The sequence below is a fragment of the Elgaria multicarinata genome, chromosome 8 (genome assembly GCF_023053635.1).
Source record: "Elgaria multicarinata webbii isolate HBS135686 ecotype San Diego chromosome 8, rElgMul1.1.pri, whole genome shotgun sequence".
Classification (NCBI taxonomy): domain Eukaryota; kingdom Metazoa; phylum Chordata; class Lepidosauria; order Squamata; family Anguidae; genus Elgaria; species Elgaria multicarinata.
Genome location: NC_086178.1, coordinates 67543868 through 67560916, shown reverse-complemented (window position 1 = coordinate 67560916; position 17049 = coordinate 67543868). Strand labels below are relative to the sequence as shown.

Genomic DNA, 17049 nt, shown 5'->3' with positions numbered 1-17049 from the left:
TCTCCAACAGAGGGGGCAACGTGAGCTCTTAAGAAAGCCCCGGCAGCGATACAAAAGGACATCTCGGAGGGTTTCACCAGGTTCAATCCTTTCTCCCCGCCCCATCCCACCCCCAATGAATGAGGATGGACAAAGCTAACTCGAAACACATCAAGGAAGCCTGCGGACTTTGCGAGGCGTAAACTCCCCCAGAAAAGGGACGGGAGGGGGGTGCCAATCGGGCTAGCCCGGAGACATGATGATGAATTGGAGGCGGCTGTGAAGGAGGACGAACGCCCCACCTCCCACCCCTGTCCCCGGAGCGATCGTGTGTGTGGCAGCGGGGCTGGGGACAAACGTCTGGATATTTGTTCATTCCCCCCACCCCTTCTGATTTTGCCCGCCTTTTGGAATCCCTCCTTGAGCGGAAAAAGGTCCCCCCGCCCCGCGCGCAAAGAGGCCGGCAGGCAGGGGAAGCTCTTGCTTTGGGTTGCACTCACACGCTCCCCTCGTGAGACTGGGTCGCCCTCCCTCGCTTTTGCTCATTCCTCATTGAGAAATCCACACTTCTGTTTTCCAGGATGCTGGGATGTAAGGTCTGAGTGAGAAATCTTCGCCTTTTCTTCTTCTTCTCTCTGCCCCCCCCCCCTTTTTTTTTGCAGAGCAGCTGCTCTTGTTGTTATTCCCGGTGGACGGAAGAGAGAGGAGGCTAGGGGTGGGGATTTTCTGGGAAATTCAATGGATATGAACTTGGGGTCTTCGGAACCTGGCTGGTTTGGAATATCTATGTGCTGATCGCCTTCTGGAGAGGCAGAAACAAGCTCATTTGGGGGAAGGATCTGCACAAGACCAAGATGTCTCTGGCCACCTTATACTTCGTTTTGCCCTTAATGGGTAAGTGTCTGGGGTGTTTAAATCTTTCTCTATGCAGCTCTGTCAAGCCCACTGTGGTGGGCTTTGTGAGATCCCAGACGTGCTGCTTTGCCATTTGTCAGCGTGCTCTTTTAAGAAAGAAGTCTTAAGTTTGCTGTAGTTTTTAAATCCCCTGCTTGGCTCAGCTGAAGCTCCTACAAAGATTTAGGCTGCAATCCTGTACACGCTTACCTGGGAGTAGGTCCCATTGAACTTGGCAGGGCTTACTTCTAAGCAGACCTACATAGGACTGCGCTGTTAGACTGCAGAAGATCCGATCTTACTGGTTAAGCTGGGTTTTAGCAAGTTGGGAGGGAAACTTTCCAATAATCGCATCTTTACTGATTTAATGAGAACGGAAGTGGGCACCTTCATGTATAAGATGAATGCTTGGCTCTTTTCTTTTCTAAATTGTGACTCTCAAAGATGATTTGTACCTCCAGCCTTGGCGGTTTCGACAGTAGATGTGTGTGAGCACACACACATGCATGTCTATGTGTTATAAGAAAGAAAGGAAAAGAGGAAGGAAAGATGATGATAATTTGCTTTGGCTGCTGCAATGACATCTTTGTAGATGGAGAGAAAACCGGGGTGGGGAACCCTGTTAATTTGCACCATTATTGTAGCAAATAATGATAAGCACAGTCTTTTAGCAGAGGCTGAAGTGCTAAGCATTCATGTCAATCGCTAGGAAGTCTTCCCTCTCATCTGGCTGTTCATGGCTGTACTTAAAATCACAGCACAGCCTTTGAAAACCAAGAGCGAGTCTTTTACCCACTGTTGCTGTTCTCAGGGTATGAAGGGGAAGTGTATGTGGTCAGGACAAGGGGAAATAAATCTTTTAGTCTAGCTAAGTTAATAATCTCTGTGGTTGTTTTGGAAGCTTAAGTCATCTGGGACTTAGTCTTCACTATAGGTTTTTTTTTTTGAAGCACACTTTTCTGGGAATTCCTGAGGAAAAGGATCCTGGGAGCAAAAGCTCCGTTGCCTTCCCAAACCCTTTGGCTGGAGGAATTGGCTGTGCAGTGGGGAGGGGAGGGGAGGGGTGGGAAGAACCTGGCTTTATCGTTCATTATTGGGGCATTCAATAATGAACGATAGGGTTGTGGTTGGAAGTACTTGTTTTTGAAGTGGGGTGGGGTGAGGCTGGCTTTCCCCTTAGGGAAGCTGGCTTTTCAGGGACTTCTTGATTCTCCTTCAGAAAAAAAGAACAAGAGTAAAGCTTCTCCCCTCTCCTTGCTTGCCCTGTCCAATAATTCTTGCTATTTATAAGTCCTCTCGGGTTGGCACCGCTAGTCCACACTGCCTCAAAGAGGCTGACAGGGGTCTCTTTTGCTCTCTCTTTGAATGCAGAAGTACTCTTGTCCGCGGAAGTGAGCGGGCTGCTCGGAGGGGACCGCCTGGATTGTGTGAAAGCCAGCGACCAGTGTCTCAGGGAGCAGAGCTGCAGCACTAAATACAGGACACTGAGGCAGTGTGTAGCCGGCAAAGAGAGCAACTTCAGTCGGGCGACAGGCCTGGAGGCAAAGGACGAGTGCAAAAGCGCTATGGAGGCTCTCAAGCAGAAATCTCTTTACAATTGTCGCTGCAAGAGAGGCATGAAGAAGGAGAAGAACTGCCTGCGTATTTACTGGAGCATGTACCAAAGCTTACAGGGTACGTTGCAAAGCACAGAACCATTTCACGCCCACCCACCCACTCCGTATTAGCGCAGGATTTCCTTTGCCCCTCAGATCCCCCCCTGAGCAGTTCTCATAATTCTCTTTGTGTTCTTTCTCCACAAACTAAGGACCTTTCCTGCCACCCAGCCAGAGCAGCTGTTGCTGCTCCAGTCGCCTGCTGTTGGGAAATGCAGAATAAAAGAATTCCTCCAGGGGGACTCAGCTGACCTTTGTAAACTGAAGTCAAAAGATTAGGGTATTAGCAAGTGCAAAATCTACAAGACAACCCATTAGGTACTTAGTTTCCCTATCCCCTCTTCCTAAGAAGGATTACAAACATTTGCTAATGAGAACTAACTTTACAAGATCACAGGGAGTCACTCCTCACCCACTGTGTCAAACTGGAATTAGTTGTTTCCTAACAGAACCGAAATGTTATCCTGGGTCTGTGTTTAAAAACAATGTCCTTTCCCCTTGTGTGTATGTTATCCATGTGTATGTGTAGGGTTATAAGATACCTTGGAAAAGTTACTTTATACTTTGCATAACATTAATGGACTAGAGGAGGACGGTATTATTCAGTATCAAAGCAATGAATTTGACAAAATGTCCACTGCTCCCTGATGCAATAGGAAGGTATTGGAATCAGACTGTTGCTAAATTGGGAGTTTAAGACCCAGTCCTGTTGTCCTTGTGATCTTGATTTATCTTATAATAATATCTACTCTATACTTCCACACCTGTCATGCTTAATTGAAATCAATACTTTAGTCAATGACAACACTGAATAGTTTAATGACTTTGGATTTATTGGCTGTAGCTTTCACACTAAATTATACTTTATTGGGTAGTCCCCACTATATATTACGTTCTCTCACTTTTAAAGTAGAGTAGCTACTTTTGCAGCATAATTATATACATGTCTACTCAGAAGTAAGTCCTGATGAATTCAATGGGACTTACTCCCAGGTAAGTGTATGTGGCACTGCAGCTTTAAATACAATTTTTCATTAGCCCAAGTAAGGCATTATTATAGCTAATAACAAAATAAGTAATAAGTGTGAATAGATACGGAGAATTCTTTCATAAGTTTCAACCTGCATTGCTCTTGAATCCGTGACTATCACAGGCAATAGTTTCACATGTTCCATTCCATTTCATGTTGGAGGAGGAGTTATTGACAAGACACATGTCTCCCAAAGCTTCTGTAACAGTGATACTATAAAAGAAAGCTGATTTTGATGCCATCTGCTTTAATACAAATAGCGTCAGCATAGAAATGTTAAAAAGTCCCTCTCCTCATAATTCTAATGATGGGATGACCAACCTTCATGGTGTTGAGCATTTGAAGTTTGTATCCCCCTCACCACAGCCATGATAGATAGAAGCCATGGTAGACGCCATGTCCCAAAGGTAAAGGGTTCATGAAGATGGGAACAGTTTTCGGCTTTTGGAAAGAGGGCCTGGGGAGGAGGCTGTGGTCAAGTTTTGGGGGGAAAATGAAGTTTTGGTTGGATTGGTATGTTTGTTGAAAGTAATGGGTCAGAGCTCCTAGCTGTCTGGAGGTTTCGTAACCATGAAAGAAAAACCAAACTTTTTATTGTTTTTAGGAAATGACTTGCTTGAAGAGTCACCTTATGAACCAGTTAACAGCAGGTTATCGGACATATTCAGGCTAGCGCCAATTGTATCAGGTAAATGGATTTATGATTCTAATACTGAACTGTGGGCTACTAGCTAATCCTTTCAAAATGGCTGATCAAGATGTGGAATAATGCATTACCTTATATTAAAAATGCAACACCGCTGGATCTGTAATTAGAAAGTAAAAGCTATAATCAGGGTACCAAAGGAAACACTGTGTGTGTCTACTGTACCATGAATTCTACTTTGTTTATTGATTTGATGTATAATATATCCCACACCCATAAATAGCATTCAAGGTGTACTTTCATATTAGGTGCAATTCTATACCAATTTAATCAGAAGCAAGTTCCGTTTTGTATAATGTGGCTTATTTGCCAGAAAGTACATTTAAGATTAGAGCCCAAGACTGCCGTCCTAAATGCACTAACTAGGAAGTAAACCCCATTGAACATAGTGGGATGTTTTTCTGGGTAGAAATATATAGGATTGCATCGTAAATGTATTGGTGTGAACTTAATTTTGTTCATTCTATATGCTTGACTCTTTAATTCTGACTGGGTGTAGATTGCATGCGCTTGTTCGTCACTTGATGACTACATCATCAAGTGATCGCTTTGGTTGTGTGAAACAGCCAACACAGACTAAGCACAACAGAACGAGTATTCTTAACCAGTGACATCAACTCAAATACAATGCTTTTCTGTGAAGACAGAACATATATTCATCTCTGACTCATCAGGTGCTACAGCATCCAGTGATGTACACATATGTATGTCAATAAGTCTTGTGTCATTGGTAGTTATGGGAAATTGTCTGTCTTTTGTTTAGCTTAAGTAGTTATTGTCGGAGGGCATTTAGAGAACAAATGGAGTGAACTGTAATACCAGTCTTGAAAAAAATGATTCCTGGAATATTTGGTTACTTTGTGTATTTAGTTCCTGGGAAAAATATAAGTGTGTATGTGGGCTGGGGGGAAATGCTAAATACACCTGTAGGTGGCAATCTAATTCTCTGTCTCCAGAATGAACAATGCAGCACCTGGTTGTTAATATGGTTTGTGCAGATTACTTCGTTTTGACACTAAGGAAAATGTGTTTCTGTATCATTTTTAAGAGAGGAAGAAATTGGTGTCTCTTCCAAATTGAAAAGAATGTTTCTGATCACAGTGCAATGCTATGCATGCCTGTTCAGAAGTAAATCCCTTTGAGTTCAGTGGAGTTTACTCCCAAGTAAATGGGTATAGGGTTACAGCCATTAGTTTACTTTTCTTCTTGCTCAGTATGGGATTGGATATACTGCCTGTGCTTCCAAATTTAAATTGCATCTCTTGATAATCAAAAATATTTACTGATGCCATATATTTTAAACATCACTAGACTCTTATACTCTAAGGTTAAATTCAATTCCAGAATTCAACTGCATATGCAAAATATCACATTTCTGTTGTGAATTGGTGACATAGTACCTAATATATCAGCCACTATTACATTTGCATGCTTGCACTTACTGCTCAATTCCTTGGTGAAGGCAGCAAATTCTTTGGCTTGACTGTGCACAAAAAAGGCCTGAAACACCAGAGTAACAGAGTGCCAGGATAAATGGTCTAGAGAGGAAATTGTTTCTTGAAGGTTTTCCAAATAAGTAATATGTGACGATTTCATCTGAATAGGCCAATGCAAACTTTGCAAAGTGAGCTCTTAATGTTCCTTTGAATCAGTTTAGGATCAATTTTTATCTGCCTTTTAGAACTAATTTGATCTGAATGTACACTACTTTTCTGCCTCGGTTCTGGTTTTCTTTCTTTTTCAAGTACTTTTTTTTTTAAACAAGACATGGGTGGGTTGGTTTGTGTTTAAGGCATTCTTCTCCGATCTGTTGCCCTGTAGATGTGTTGGACTGCAACTCAGCCATTAGGCCTATGGGCATGTTGGTTGGGGATAATGGGGTTTATAGCTTGCACATCTGGAGGGTACTAGGTTGAAGAAAGCTGATTCCGTAACTGTTTGCAGCTGTGATTGCAACTGATGTTCTTATGAAACTGGATCTGTTCTGCATTCTTCTGTCTGATATTCCCATGCATTGCAGTAGAAGGTACAGATATGCAAAGTTAGTTTTGGGCAGAAATTCACAGAGGTTTCACTGACTTACACTGTACCAGCCTTTTCCAACCTAATATCCCCCAGATGTTTTGGACTTCAACTCCCATCAGCCTCAACCAGCATGGTCATGAATGCTGGGAATTATGGTCCAAACATCTGGAGGGCACCATGCTGGGGAAGGCTGAGCTGATGACAGGGAAAAATTGAATGTGTTTGGAAGTATTGAACAGTAGCAGATCCCTCTTAATTATTCCTTTACTCTGTTAATTTACTGAATGGTTGTATATAGTCTACTATTTCCAGTTCACTGCCTATATACCAGAGTTTATACTCTGTTCTCAGATTTTATTTTTTGCTGATTGGATTAGCAAACTTGCTTAAGGCAGGGTTTATATCTGCTCTTCTGCCAAACCTGGTCAGTGTTTACTTTAGATATAAAGCATACTTAAGACAATGTTCTTCCCTGTCAGGGTATAAGTGAGGTCAGTTGTTGGTCCTCGTATAAGACCACAGTTTTGTGTGCCTTCTGTGTATCTTTTCCTTACCTTGCTCAGAGAAAGCTTCTTAATAATGTATTAGATGCAATTTGGGAAATCTCCATAACTGTCTTTAGGAATAATTGTGGGATGAACAGTGGACTAATGAAAATGAATTGTTCTCTCTTCTTTAGCATATGTTTCTTCAATAAATGTAAGGCTCTATTTTTCCAGTGTCAAATATCAGATGAACTTGGCAGTTTTCACACTCGCATGTATGTTTTTCTTTTTCATGCAAGCTTAATGCTGTTGCCATTAAAAAGCCATCTTGTGCTGAGCAAGTGGGCCTCAATCATGCAGCTCCTGCTTTTGCTCTTCTGTCTGTTGCTTCCAAAATTTGTCTAACTTAAGTTCTATTCATTTCAGTGGATCTACTCTAAGTAGAATGAACATTGGCTGCAGCCCATTGTATTTGAAAGGTAGGACCGTGCAGAGTCCCTTTGTGCAAGGAAACATCACCATCTGGTGCTTCCAGTTGTTTTGAACAATAACACTCAGCATTCCTGACCATTGGTCCTGCTGGCTGAGGCTGATGGGTGTTGAAGTCCAAAATATCTGGAGGGCACCAGGTTGGGGAAGTCTGGTGTAGAGACTTTAATTGAATGCTAAGCTGGCACAGCAGCCAGGCAGGGTGTCTCTACTACTGAGCTATATGCTGGGCCTGCAGATTCAATCCCTAGCGTCTTCACCTAGGGTTGGAAAAAGACCCTTGTCTGACATCCTGGAACATAGCTGCCCCTACCAGGAAAGGTGAGGTGACCATTGAAAGGGCAGCAAATTGATAGTCATTTAATTTATTCCTACTGTATTTTTACTGCTAGGGAGGGGGGAATGGCGTTTAGGTACTATATGGATTGAGTTAGAAGGGGAGGTGCCATTTGTTGCTCTATCTTAAGCAGCAAAATGTCTTGGGCCAACCTGCCTTAGAGAGTTACTGGCAGTCATTGTAGACAACTGAGGTAGATAAACCAATGGTCTGATTCGATATATGGCAGGTTCCTGTGTTCTATTAGTTCTGAGACTCTAGAGTCAAGTCCTATTCACCCGTGGCAAATTCTTTCTTTGTTTATGTTGAAACTCTTTCAAATATAGAATGCTCTATTTTCTCATCTGAATAGACATATTACATTGTGGAAGGTGGTGGAGGGTATATCTAGATATTGTAGAGAAGTAGCCTCATTGTATTTACTATACTCTATATGTTTATTCCACTCGTAGCTTCCCCTCACCCCATTTACCTGGCACATAAGGTTTGTCCTGCATCTCTCCATCATTCCATATTTAGGCCACGTTCCTCTGAACTATTCATTTGCAAAACTTGCAAACTAGACCCTAGAGCTGTTAATTCCTATCTTAAGAAGATGGATAATGTGGTGAAAGATACTGTGATGCCAGAAGCTGAATTGGTTTTCTTGTAAGTGTGCATCAGGTTGGATATACATTTCCCCCCTTTTTACCAAGAAACCAAGCATTGAATGTTCTGTTTTGTGATCTCATAGTATTGTGTACCTCTGTGTGTGTGTGTGTGTGTGTGTGTGTGTAAGAGAGAGAGAGAGAGAGACAGACAGACAGACAGACAGACTGACTTTCAAATTGTGTTGGTCTTTTCCCAACTGGTCATCCCTGGGCCAGGAGGAAAGCTATAACAGGTAGGAAAGAGCAACGTGATTTGGCCCTCTTATGCATTTACTTCCTTTGCATGCGCTTCCCAGTAGCCAAGAATAGCTTGCAGGGAAAAGTGGCTCCAAACTGCAGTGAATGTGAGAAATGTGGGCCTTCAAGTTGACCTTTCCCTCCACTTGGTTCCGTCCTGGTGCATTCGTTTCCAAATTCACTGCCAACTGTTTAGCAATCCTGCTGAAGGTTCCCATAAATGCAAATAATTAAGTGTATTGAAATAAGTAGTCTCAGTAAGACATTTTCAGGTAGGCTCCCACTTAAGCATGAGCGTGCTGAATTGCTTACTCAGTACCTGTAACTTGCCTGTAAGTTCTGCTGCTGGTTGGTATCTCGGCCAGTTTTGCTTGATCCCAGTTGAGGGTTGGTATGATCATGGGCAGAGGTACACATGATGTGCTCCTATGCCTCTGCCAGAGTTTGTGCCACATAAACGAGCCACCTGTTTATAGGCATTAACTGCTTGCTACGTTTGGCCCTAGTCATAAGAATAATGCCTGTTAGATATGAGCGGACTGTGAATTCTCCAAAATGTTTGTACTTCTGTCCAAAACAGAGACTGAAAGAGTTTCAGTTTTGCTTGGGAAAAGGAACTTCTATGCATGTTCTGCGTATCATAGACAAAATTGGATTAGGGATGAAATTTAAAAGGTTCATTCCAAGGGTGCATGTATCTTCACCATTCTATCGATCAGTGTCTAGCGGATTGACAATGGGGTGCATCCATCACAGATACAGGACTGGATTGTAGATCCAGCTGTGAATTAAAATTAAAACCTATGCCTTAACTTTTATGTTTTGTTTATCTGCTTATGTGTTTATGTGCTTAGTTGTGACTGAACTGGAGTATTGTGTGAAAATACTTTGTGGCATCTGAGTTGGCAGGAAGATGTACGTCCGTTTTTCATAGTCAAAAAATTATTTTGGGGATTAGAATGCCATTGAATTGGCTCACAGACAAAACACAGCTTTTAATAGTAGCATTATTGTGGCATTATAGGCTCTTCTAAAAATAAAAATAATTCAGGAGATGGAATTTTTTTTTGAAGCATAAAAAATTCAGTTATTTCAGTAGCAGCGCATGCATCATTTATATCTTTGATTTGCATTGTGAATGTGTGACAAGTAAAGACTGTAATTCTATTGATGATAGTGGGTCATAATACCAACTAATGTTTTATTAAGCATTAATTAAAGGGTTCTAGAATTTGCAAATATATTCGATTTCCACACCGGATTGAGTAAACTGATGGTGTATACATTTACCATTCACATAATATCTTGGTGCTATTTAAAGTTTAAATAGCATAGTCTTAAGCAGTTAGTTTCATTCCTCCTTCTCCAACCTGGTGCCCTGTAGGTGTTTTGATTAGAATTCCCAGCATTCATCACCATTGGCCATGCTGACTGGGGCTGATGGAACTGAAGTCCAAAGCATCTAGAGGGCATAGGGTTGGGGAAAGCTGTTTTAGGGCACAGATCTATGCATGTTTAGACAGTCTTGCAACTCCCAGCATGCTCCAGCCAGATGTACATAGGATTATGCCCTTGGTTTGTGATGCTAGGCAAGTGGGTCCCTTACCTGGTGTCTCCTCCGCTGCCTGCCACCACTGTCCTTTTGCCTGGCGGCTTCTGCTGCTGCCAACGCATATGACCGGAAGTAGGCTGTGTGATTTTAAGATACCGTGGGGACTCTGCTGATTAGTACCTCTATGGCCACCGTAGTTTGTGGTCATAGTTCCTCATAGAGGTACTAATTAGCAGAGTCCCCACGATACCTTAAAATCATGTGGCCTACTTCCGGTCATATGCAATGGTGGCAGCGGAAGCCACCACACGCAAGGATGGAGGTGGCGGATGGTGGACAGTGGACAGTGGATGGCGGCAACAGCAGCAGATAAGTGGGGAAAGGGAGCCTTTTCTGAGTGCCGGCTGCACAGCTGGCAGCCAGAAAAGTCCAAGTCACCTTGGAGGGCCCAAATCTCGCCTCGGCTTCAGCGCCGAGGTGGGTAGGGCAACCCCCAAAGCACCCTTGAGCTGAATCAGGGCTGCTTCGCGGGCTCCGAGGCAGATCAGGTGGGGGGTGCACAGCCATACTGCTGAGGGTGAGCTCTAGTAATTGTCCTGCACCAGTGCTTGAACCTTGCTGCTCAATTCTTTGAGCTACCATGATATCACAACTGAATTGTAGGATGTGATGATGAACCCTCTTGATTGTGTTAGCTTGTGGTGGTATGTGATGCAGTGAAGGGAGGGAAAGAATAGAACCTCCCCTTTGTCCAAATGCGTGTGCAACATCCTGGGAGAAAGGAGGGATGTCACACCCGCTTTTTTTTTTTTTTTACAGATTGATGAGTGCACATGCTCCTACGATAAGAGTTATATATATAAAAAAGCACCCGCTCCCACTGCCCCCCTGATGGGCACAGAGTGCCTGAAGTGCTCCGTGCCCTGTGCTAGCTATGGCCCCCCATGAAGGATGTAGAAGTGGCATATATAAAGTACTGTGGGCCATGGTACCCTGGGGACATAGATGCACCATCCTCACACTGAGAGATTCTTGTACTTTTCAGTGTGGCCCAGAGGGGAAAATTGCAGCAGATGTAGCTTTTTAAATGTTTTTTTAAAACAACAACAGATTGTTATATTCTTGGTTCTGTGCAACTATTGCAGGTACAGAACCCCTCTAAGGTATGGATCTATAAATCCCTAAGGGAACTAGAATGCTTGAAAGCTTGTGGTGTAAGCCAAAGTCTTAAGCTGGTTTGAACTAACCAGTCACCAAATGGGGAAAAGCCACCCCCAACCCTACTCAGTGGAATAAGAGTAACTGAGATGGGTCACAGCAGTGCTACCAGAGTTTGCTTGGTTTCCACCCTACGAAGGGAGTGATATCTTTACTTTCAGAGAGAGACAGCTGAAGATAATGGCAAGTCAAAGAACACCTAGGCCATGCCTCTATCCTTCAGCGATAAAGCTCTGACATGGTCTGTAGTGGTGGATGTGGGGCTGAAGTGATAATTGCCTTTGTGATTGGTATATAAGTCAGTAGCATGCTTGTGTAACCAGGGTAGGAGGTAAATGCTGAAGGTACTCCCAGGTTAACAACTTCTATATCATCTGGCTGCCATCCGGATGTTTTGGTTACTCCCAGGTTAGCAACTTCCACCAGTCCCAGCCAACATGGCCACTGGTCAGGCAGAAATGCTGGGAGTTGTAATCCAAAATAGAAAATCAGCCAAAGAAGGAACAGCCTCAGGGAGCTTGTTTTAGCCTTTCCTGCCAGAAAGAACACTGATAAGAACTTGGAAACTAAGAAGTGGTGCCTGAGTTTTGTGCTCTTTCTCTCTCCTCCCTCTCCCAATTCCTTTTCTTTTTGCATTGTGACTTTTAGATTGTCTCATTAGTAATCTATGTAAACCACTCTGGGAGTTTTGTTTTGTTTTTTGACTGAAGAGTGGGGTAAAAATGTTGTAAACAAATAAATAAAACAAAACATTAGGAGAGTATACCAGGTTGGGGAAGGCTGCTGTATGCTAATCCCAGTGGACTCCAGCAATTGTTTCGACACACAGCTAACACGTTGTTTAGGGAAACCGGGAAACCTGAGTTACAAGATGGAGTGATGGATCATGGGTTGGAGTGTAGATTGCTCCATTGCTGTGTGACAGTTAAGAGCTGAACTTAAATATGGCTTTAATAATGGAATGGATGTTTGTATTGCAATTGTGCATTTAGAATAGTATTGCCTGTCTTGTAGCAGTAATAATAATATCATCAATAACGTACTTTTGAGCTCACTAGCATCTTTTGTCATCCAGATCAGGCATCCATTTCCTAATAGGTCTACATAAGGAGCCAATATGAATATGTAGAATATGTTTGTGTCCAGTGACATTTCTGATTGCAGATCCTTGTTGCAGAGGCAACCAAATTGGCTTCCGGGCAGACAGCAATTATCAGCATTGTGCATGGATTCCAGTAGCTGGAACCTACTTCTGTTTTGTTTTTGTTTTTTTGTAATCAGATTGAAAATCTTTTTTCTTGACTGCATTAGCAGTTTCCTGTTTGCATCCTTTGGATTTACATAACCTTTCTGGGTATCTGAGCCTGGATATTTTAGGCTCAGATTCATGAGATTTTGGGTCCCTTGACTTTTTCTGAGAGAGAGCTGGGGCACCCTCAGCCTGGCAATTTCACTTGAAACTTTTCCTGTGTACACACTTCCTTTTCTGCTGCCATAGTTCCCTTTCCCTATCAGGGAAAATTTGCTGTAATATCATTGGCACGTCAAGTCCAAATACCCTTGTTGAACAATCTCCAGGTTATGAATTGTGGGAAGGTTTGGGTTGCCTGGCCCCGTTGGAAAAGTCTGCAGAGAATAGTGCAACACGAAAGATTAATGGGAGTGGGTGAGGTCCAACTGTATGACCAGAAGAAGACCACCTCTCTGTTGCAAAACATTGTAAATTGCAAGTCATAGATTGTTATGCATTTACAATTTATAGTTTTTTAATATTATTCTGGCTCTCTAGTATTTAATTTTTTTCTGTCCTCTTTGTTTTTACTGTACTACTTACTGTTTAGTTTCTGGAATTATTCTAGCATCATTTCAAGAGTTTACTGCATTCATCGACTGTTGACTAGATGACTAAATACTAGGCACAAAGTGTTTGTATTTTAATAAAAACGAACAAGCCTTCTTCTATTCCAGGATGTAATGTGTTCAGGGAAAAGATATACTACGCTGGCATTAATCTCATTTAAGCTTTGGGGAAGAATACTGTTATAGTATATAAATTTTAGAAGCAACATCTCTTAGACGGCTTTTGGTTTGCTACAGAGCCCTTCCCCAGTGTAAACTTGGCGATTTGTTTTTTGCATTAGCATTTTGCTAACGTTTTAAAATAAGCAATATGGCAGTTTTCTGTAGCTAAAACTCATGCAATTACTTGGAATCATTGCTATTGAAATAAGTCATTAACACAATTTCTGTTATTTACTTGCTCAGAAGCACTTTAATGCTAGTCAAGTGAATGAAAGGCAATTTTTGCAAATGTCAAGTTATTGTCCTGTGTAGACTACTTTCCTACAAATGTAACATGAGCGATATGCAGCACAAAAAAGTGTAATGGCAGAAAAATAGCCCATTTTGGGTGTAGAACTGACAGGTTTTTCAGAGCTGATGATATCAGACAATTTGAGCAGCAGGGATGAATATTTGCCCTCACAATCTACATGAATCCTATTACTGCCTGTTGTCCAAAAATTACATTTTTCATTAATGTTTTGACATGCAACGATTGAGGTGCAGAAGATATTTTCGTCCTTAAAAATAAACGCTGTGTGTAATGCCTAGTGCCAAAGTTTTAGGTAAGTTGGCATAGATTTCTCCATGTTTTCTCTCTCAAGTGGTGTTCATCTTTGCCATAATGGATAATTCCATTGATCTCGCTGTTACTCTTGACATCATTATTTTTCCTTCTGCTATTTATTCCTTACTCTTTTTAAATCCAGGCTTGGCAAAATCCCATCAGTTCTTTGGACAATATCACTATCTAATTACTCCAGATCAATAGTTGTTTGTGCTTTTGGCAATGTGTTATCTTTGATAATCACCCCACAACCCATTAATTGCCTATTCAGAGCCTTGAGCTTTTGTCTAACCTTTCAACTGGTATTGACACCCACCTAGAGTCAAGCATTCCCCTTTGACAAGAAGGATAGACTCTTCCCCTTTTATGTACCTGGAAATCCCCTTGTCTTTCTTACTTAGGCTATATAGGCTTGGAACCCAGATCCCATTGTTCTTTGGTACCTGCTTTTTTTAAAAAAAAATAGATAAAATACAAATTATTCCATCAACAAACAATACAACAGGAAAACACAACTGACACCAAGCATGAAATAAACTATTGACAATGACCTATAGATAGATAGATGACACCGATATATGAAACTCTAGGGCTAAACTTCCTCTTGAGGGTCAACCAGTCTAAATTTAGCTAGGGAGTATTAATTAGGTCTTTCCGATGGTTACATTGTGGAGATTTCAACACCCCCCCCCCCGCAGCGCTCTGTTTGACTAAAGAAATCAGGGTTGCCAGCATGTGTAAAAGACATTGTCAATTGCATGATTGCGCATGGACCTTAGGTCTTTGACTTCTTCAGTAAGGCAATATCCCATAGTCTTCCTTCCCAATTTTCAATTGACAGTCCACTTATAGATTTCCAGACTGACGGAATTTCTATTCTTGCTGCAGTCCAGAAGAATGTTAGTAAATCCTTATGCAGTAGATGATGCTGTCTCCCACAAACACGGACAGCAGTCCCAGTTAGGCAGTTATACATATGTCCTGCTGTGTAACTTTTCTTGACAAATGACATAAATCTATCTAGAATCTCTTTTTGACTTCTCACTCGTATCCCATGTGTTTAAATCAATAATTCCATTGCACTTGCTGTTGTTTTTGACATTATATGAGTGCAGCCTCTCCGACATTAGGATCTCTTAGCATAGCCTCTCCAGCACTGGTGCTGCTCCCCTTGTAAATATAGTGGATTTTTGGGGAGATGCCACCTCTATCCAGTTTCAGATTTTTACCTTGCGAGGAGAGCCAAGGTCCTCTGGCCCCTATGCACGCGCAGCCCCTACTGCTGGCAGCCATGATGTAGTGCTTCCGGGGCAAGTGCCAGAACGAGATGAAACGCTTATTTCTGGAAGGGATGTGACCCTTGTCCCCAGAAGTGTTACATTGCAGCTGCCAGCAGCAGGGGCCACATGCACAGCGGAGGGTTAGCCATGTGTGCACAACAAGCAAGGGACTAATTAGATACCGCCCTAAATATTCTTTTAATTGTGAACCACCCAGAGAGCTTCAGCTATTGGGCGGTATAAAAATGCAATAAATAAATTGCATTTGCCCTCAGCTTAGATAAAATTGATTTGTATGGGGATACAGCTTAGGTGCCTGTTCCTGAGACCCCAAGGTTCTTATTTGCATTGATTCTCTTTATATGTTTATGCATTGATCTTCTTTATTCTGTTTTGTGTTATGGAATGGTCTTGTTGCATTAAGAGCTTAATGCTAGCCACAACCTTTTCCCCTTTGCTGAAAGACATGGTAGATGCCCACTGCACCCACTTTTTCTGGACTTTTACTTGCTCCTGAGAGGGTTTTCCAGGCAGCTATTCTGCCCGATACCCTGTTGACAATTCAGCAAGGCAACACTGGAAAAGCTCTGATTTTGTCTGTGTTTGTCTCCTTCGCCCCACCCCTGCCCCGGCATAGCCAGAGATAGTTGGGATTGTTGTGTAAACCAATCAGTGTGTTGTGTAAGTCAACCATAAATAGTACTTAGAATTCCCATCACTTTATTCCTTATTCCGTATATTCTCCAGCTTATTTACTTCCAAAATTAGCCTAATCATATGAAGTGCATTTGTCCAGGAGACAGCACCGCCCGTCTGTGCTGGAGCGGAAAGAGCCTTTGGCACTGCTGTTCTCGGATGTGGTGCAGGAGAACTGTTTGTAAACAGGAAAAGGGGATGTTCTATTGCAAGATCTAATGATTGAGTGAAATGTGCCATACATACACACTCCTTTCACAGATTGTGCTTGAAGGGATCTTTATATGATTATCAGAACTATGTTGCTCCCCTCCACCCCTGAGTTCATACAACTTCCTCACCTCACCCTGGTGCTCCTGTGTTAGGCACAGATGTCTGCAGAAGGAAAACTTAGATTTGCAGACCTTTATGTGTATAGGCCTCCCTGGGAACTCCCATGGAAACCTATGCACATAGAGTAGGGTGACCATATTTGGGAAACCAAAAAAGAGGACACCTAGTGGGGGGGGGAAGCAGCTTTCTGAGTCCTGCAGAAAGTACGTTATTCCCCCGCCACCTTAAAGAACCCGATTGGAGTGGAGGAGGGGAAAGGATTTCATTCTGCACCACCACCATCCACTCCAATTGGGGCCTTTTCTATAATGTCAACGAATGACCCCCTTTCCCCTTTAAGACTTCAATTGGATCTCGGGGTGGGGGAATGATGTGCCTCAAGAAAGCATGTCATTCCCTCCTGCCATGCTAATGGCAGCCTTAAAGAGGAAGGTGTATCATTCCAGGACATTATTGAAAATTATAGAAAATCCCCCCTGACACCATGGAAAGAACAAAAACCAGGACAAATCCGGGGAAATCCTGACAGCTGGTCACCCTAACATAGAGGACTCCATGTGTAGGTTTCCCCTTGCTGGGCCAAACTACATGTTACTTTTATTGCTTGCTTTTACACACCCAGGTTTTTGTTTTTAATTTAATTATTTCTATTGAGCCAATAGTTCCACACACACACACCCCTCTAACATTAATTGCAGCACGGAGGCAGTGGTGGATTGTTTGGATCACATTTGGGGAAAGAAAGATTAAACCTCCCCTCCATGGTCTAGATGAGAATTTTCCCCCTCTGCTCCCCCTCCCCCACCGGCAATGCCAAGCATTGTGTATTTTGGGCCAGTAGTCACATGGAAACC

The 17049-nt window shown here is 42.5% G+C and overlaps 1 protein-coding gene across 1 annotated transcript in view; it reads left to right on the top strand.

Annotated features, from left to right (window-relative positions):
- The first annotated feature begins 538 nt into the window (after positions 1-538).
- Positions 539-17049, top strand: part of GFRA1 (GDNF family receptor alpha 1) — a 209954-nt gene continuing 193443 nt past the window's right edge. The window contains exons 1-3 of the mRNA XM_063131572.1: positions 539-873; positions 2245-2547; positions 4163-4246. Coding sequence (XP_062987642.1) covers positions 834-873; positions 2245-2547; positions 4163-4246 — 427 coding nt within the window. The 5' untranslated portion in view covers positions 539-833. The remainder of the gene's footprint in view (positions 874-2244; positions 2548-4162; positions 4247-17049) is intronic.